The sequence below is a fragment of the Olea europaea genome, chromosome 18 (genome assembly GCF_002742605.1).
Source record: "Olea europaea var. sylvestris chromosome 18, O_europaea_v1, whole genome shotgun sequence".
NCBI lineage: Eukaryota > Viridiplantae > Streptophyta > Magnoliopsida > Lamiales > Oleaceae > Olea > Olea europaea.
Genome location: NC_036254.1, coordinates 27,290,306 through 27,294,874, shown reverse-complemented (window position 1 = coordinate 27,294,874; position 4,569 = coordinate 27,290,306). Strand labels below are relative to the sequence as shown.

The 4,569-nt window shown below is 35.6% G+C and overlaps 1 protein-coding gene across 3 annotated transcripts; it reads right to left on the bottom strand.

The window, feature by feature from the left end:
* On the bottom strand, positions 1-4,085 carry LOC111368031 (probable WRKY transcription factor 72). 3 transcript variants are annotated; one of them, XM_022989194.1, is made up of 5 exons: positions 3,818-4,085; positions 2,931-3,008; positions 2,220-2,756; positions 2,000-2,113; positions 1-1,309 (listed from the first exon to the last, which is right to left on the bottom strand). In XM_022989194.1, the coding sequence occupies exons 1-5, from the start codon at positions 3,908-3,910 to the stop codon at positions 488-490; spliced, it is 1,644 nt and encodes a 547-aa protein (XP_022844962.1). In that variant the 5' UTR covers positions 3,911-4,085; the 3' UTR covers positions 1-487. The 3 variants fall into 3 exon arrangements, with proteins under 3 accessions (XP_022844962.1, XP_022844964.1, XP_022844963.1); XM_022989196.1 differs by having other exon boundaries at positions 3,814-3,927; XM_022989195.1 differs by lacking the exon at positions 2,931-3,008.
* Between the last annotated feature and the right edge of the window lie 484 nt (positions 4,086-4,569).

The following is a 4,569-nucleotide window of genomic DNA, read 5'->3' as shown; positions in this document are numbered from 1 at the left end:
TAAGAGTATATTAAAAATTCTTTTACAATAAATCTTGGTTGTTTTTATTAGTTGACAATAGAGAAATCATTATCATATTCCTAATTACAAGTAAACAGAAAACAAACGACATAATTCATAAAGTCAACAAATTACATAAAACTATCCACAGTTGTTAACAAAAGTTGGCCACATAAAGATAAAATACTGGCATTTATTCAAGTTTCTTTACCACCAGTCAGTGTCTGTGTGCACAATTTTTCTTCATCTCACATCATCCCTTTGCCAGATGAATTTAGAACAAGAAAAAATCCATGCGAAAATTGCGCCGTGCTAAGAGTTCCACCAGCCTCTATCTTTGTGGATTAAATTAAAAATTAATGGTTAAGCATGCAAAAAGCAATGTACTAATATGATGTGATGAATCCTATTTGTCACCTGGAGAGTTAGATTTGCTCTTCGAGGTGGAAAAGGGGAATGAATTCGAAAGAAACGTCAAGCCAGCTGGTTAAGAACTAGACGAGGGTGGGGATTTGTTCATAAAACTTGGAGCACATTTGTTGGCATTTGAAGTTGATGGAAAGCTGGAAAGAATAGGAAAATTAGGTTCTGTACTGGACTTTATATTTTGGCTGGACTTATCACCTACAGTTTGATTTCCTGCAGTACTGGAAGTAGCACCACCAGAGCCAATGATTGATGTAAGAGCAGCTGCTAATGCAGATTGGAAACTTGGGTCTGAAGTAATTGCTTTTGTGGCAGCTGCAATAGTATCTGGTGGAAGAGACTGTTGTGTAGGATTTAGATTCTTTTGCAAGTAAGATTGGTATAGGATTTCTTGAGGATGTGATCCAAAGCTCAATGGACCAGTTTGGTTTTTGTTGTATGGTGGATTTCCATAACTAAGAAACCCATTACTCCAAGAGATTGGTAAAGCATTTGATTCCAAAGAACTGAAGTTGAGATTTGTGGTAGAATACCTTGGAGGAAAGTTGCCTAGTCGAGCTGAGGCTGTGTTTGAAGTGAGATCAAGAGTGAGAGTTGGATAGGAAGTGGAGGATGAATGCGATGAATTTGGTGGGTAAAATGGCTTTGATCTCGAGTTATCAGAGAGATGGAAATTGTGTCCATTGAGATTCACACAGTTTGTGGTAAGAGGAGACGATGATGTTGCACCTGATGATCCCGAGGTTGATGAGTCGGACATTAGCATGGAGGCAGCTGCAGAAGTGGTGGAAGCCATGGCAGTGGCGGAGACAGAAAGTGGATGATTATGTGTTCCTTCATATGTAGTGACCAAGAGGGACATGTCATCTGCACATCTTTGCACCTTCGAGTTCAAGAACAAGAATGTAGTGAGAAAACGTGCATATACTTGCACATTCTAAAGTATTTTTTTGTTGAAAGTAATGTAAACTTGACCAAATGAACTCTAGAAATAAAACGAAGTTCAAAGATATCAAGATAATGACTTAGTCAAAATGTAACTTGATTAAGCAAAAAATTTTATTGGATAGAAGAGTTTTAGACGGTGAAGGAAAAGCTTGTCATTGGCCGAGAGTTTTTAAAAAAGTTACGTAACCATTTTGAACTCTTCTTCTAAAGGAGGTAGAAGTTACTTGAATATCTTGAACTCTCCTTCTATCAAAAGATATGGGATAAAGTTACTTGCCTCAATTGACTTCTTTTACTAAAGGAGGTTAAGGAAACTTACTTGATCAACTTGAACTCTTGTTAGTTTTTTCCTTATAAATAGATGTATTATTTTTATTGTAAACTATTGGGTAGAAAATAAATTGTAAGGTCTGTATAAGAGAGTTGTTGAGAGAAAATAGCTCTATTATATGAAATATATGTTGTGAGATTTATGAAAATTGTTTATTTGAGTGAAAAGTGATATTCTATCACAACTTCTACCCATCATTTTTTTGTGCACAATTCAGTCTAACTTATAAAGTGTGACAAGAGTATACCATGATGTTTAATCGGGATCAAACATTTTTATGGAGTATAATGTTACCTGCTTTCTAACTGGGCAGGACGGTGCAACAGTGCAACGATAATATGCTCGAGGGCAAGGGTTTCCTTTTGCAATCTTCTGCCCATATTTCCTCCATTGACATCCATCATTCATCTATGCAATCACACCAAAAATATATCACATTATAATTCAGCTTATGTATTTAATTGAACAAGAAAATTAAACCAATTTCAAGATAATACAGATGTAATAATCTTACTGTTGGGGTGTCACATCTGACTCGAACTGATACCCTAGCTCTTTTAGCGGGGTTCTGCTGTGAGAGTTCATCATCACCATTTCTAACAATACTCTTCTGCATGCTATGGGGTGGAAAATTCTCACCTGCAGTTTCTTCCTTGATTCCTTCTACGCTAGTCCCTGGGCTAACAACCGGAGAAGGTTCGACTGGTGGTACTTCAAGTTTGCAGTCCATTCCCAGATCCAAGATTCCTTGTTTCTCTAATTTTTCACCCACTTTTTCTTTTTTTGACATTTTAGAGAACCCATCTCTTTTTGCAAAGTGGTCACTTGAACTCATTCCCAGGCTGAGGGAGATAAGTTCTGCAGATTCTTCTTCTGTATCTTGAACTGAACTTGTTGATTTTTTAGCAGCATCTTGTCGAACAACATCTTGGTATTGCATTTGAAGGTTCCGATAATCCTTTAGAATTCGATCTAAACACATCCTTAGCCTTTGATTTTCTCCAATCACTTCACCGATCTCGGCTTTTGCCAATTCAAGTTGATGATCATCCTGCAATTAATCCACACAATATCATTTCAAGTTCATGAAATATTCATCTTGAAATATCTCTCATATAGATAGATACACAGAAGTTTTAAACAAGATTTTTTCTTCATAATTTCCCTTAAAATTCGAGACGTTATTTCTATATATCGTTTCAAAAGAGAAAGATAAGGAGCTAACCTGATCCTTTTTGGCAGAAGAAGATGCCATTGAGTCAGTTTCAGCTGATGTTATCTCAATCTTAGTTAAAATAGGTCCCTGTAAAAATGTTTCTTGTTAGAAATAAACTTTTCCTTTGATAAATATAACTAGAATTGAAGGGTTTCAAAAAGATTTTATTCACATTACAGTATTAACAAAAATACAAAACTAATTGTATATTGTAAAATAAGTATAAATAAATAGTATTAATGGAATGACATTTTCAAATTAAAAACTATTTACTCAGCAGCTATAAATTTGGACTTGCAAGGTTTTTAAGTTGTAACAAGTTGCATATGATGTTTGAAAATTCTAATTAATCTGGCAGTTGCTAGTTAATTAAAGGTCAATGGTGTAGAAGAGCTGCCTGCAAAGCTGTTTTATAGCTATTTACTAGTGAATGACTTTTAAATTCACTCTCTGAAGTTATTAGTCGTGTATTTTCTTTGTTTCAATTTATATATTTACGTCACCGCACAGCCAATCCTCTACTTTCCCTGATGCCAACATGTATGTATACATATGTATATATATACATATGTATACGTGTATGTGTGTGTGTATCTTTCTCACTGTATATTCAATCTATATGCACCAAAAGGAAAATTCCAGCAAATTCTTTTTTCTCCCTTAAATCCCAAAACTCGAAACTGTTCTTTCTTGAATGTGATATCGTCAACTAATTAATCAAATTCAAGTTGTTTTTTGTGTGTGATGAGATCAATTTAGGAAATGGTTCTCTGAAAATTCTCACATACTTCAATGAAAATTATACTAAAAAATATTATTTTCTTCTTGCTATAATTCATGGAATCCGAAACTCATATAACTGCATATCATAGATGAAAAGAAAGAAGTATACCTACCTGAAGAACATCTTCTTTACATCCTTTATCTTCAGAACTTGTTTCTGCTTTATTTTCTTCTTTGACTTTACCTCCGGTGACTGATTTTCTCATAGTAGGTTCTATAAAAGTTATACTCTCTCTCCTCTAAGATTTTTTTTCCTACTCTGTTAACTGCAGGGTATTCTTATAATGAGAAGGAGCCAGCACTATTTGACTGGTTTAAAGAAATTCAAACTCAATGGCTTCATACAGCACACTTGCACAAAATGTCAATGGCTGAATTGCGAATACTCATAAAATAATACATTCACTGTCATATTCATAAAAAAAAAGGTTGAACCCCAACCTTAGGGGCCCCCACCGACCCTGCCCTGGGCCATCGTGGAGGAGGTAAATCGCAGGATGTGCCTCCCAGGAGCCAGGGTGGAGAGCACATGGATAGACCAAGGCTGTTAACCCATATGGTAACTCCCGCTTGCAACAAAGCCAATTCCACCTTTGCGGGGAATCGAACTCTGCACACTGCCGCGCTGAGCCCTATCCGCCCTCCCCTTTGCCACTGGGAGATATGCCCTGGGGGCTCAACTTACATATAAGGAACAACTTGAAGAAGAAGAAATAAACTTCAACGTTTTAAGTCTTTGAGACAATATACCCTATGTAATGTAAGCCCCTTGTCTGACAACCATTAAAATAGAACAATTTTATTTTTTTTTAAACTCATTTTCATTCACATTTTCATAATAAAATATTTTACATGTAAACTCAAA

Bases quoted from the DNA above. Each gene is read 5' to 3' on its own strand.
- LOC111368031 (XM_022989194.1), bottom strand. From the start codon at position 3,910: ATGAGAAAATCAGTCACCGGAGGTAAAGTCAAAGAAGAAAATAAAGCA. The intron at 2,757-2,930 runs GTTAGCTCCTTA...GATTAATTGCAG, and splicing joins CTTCTGCCAAAAAGGATCAG to GATGATCATCAACTTGAATT. The intron at 1,310-1,999 runs GTAACATTATAC...TTGAACTCGAAG, and splicing joins CCTGCCCAGTTAGAAAGCAG to GTGCAAAGATGTGCAGATGA.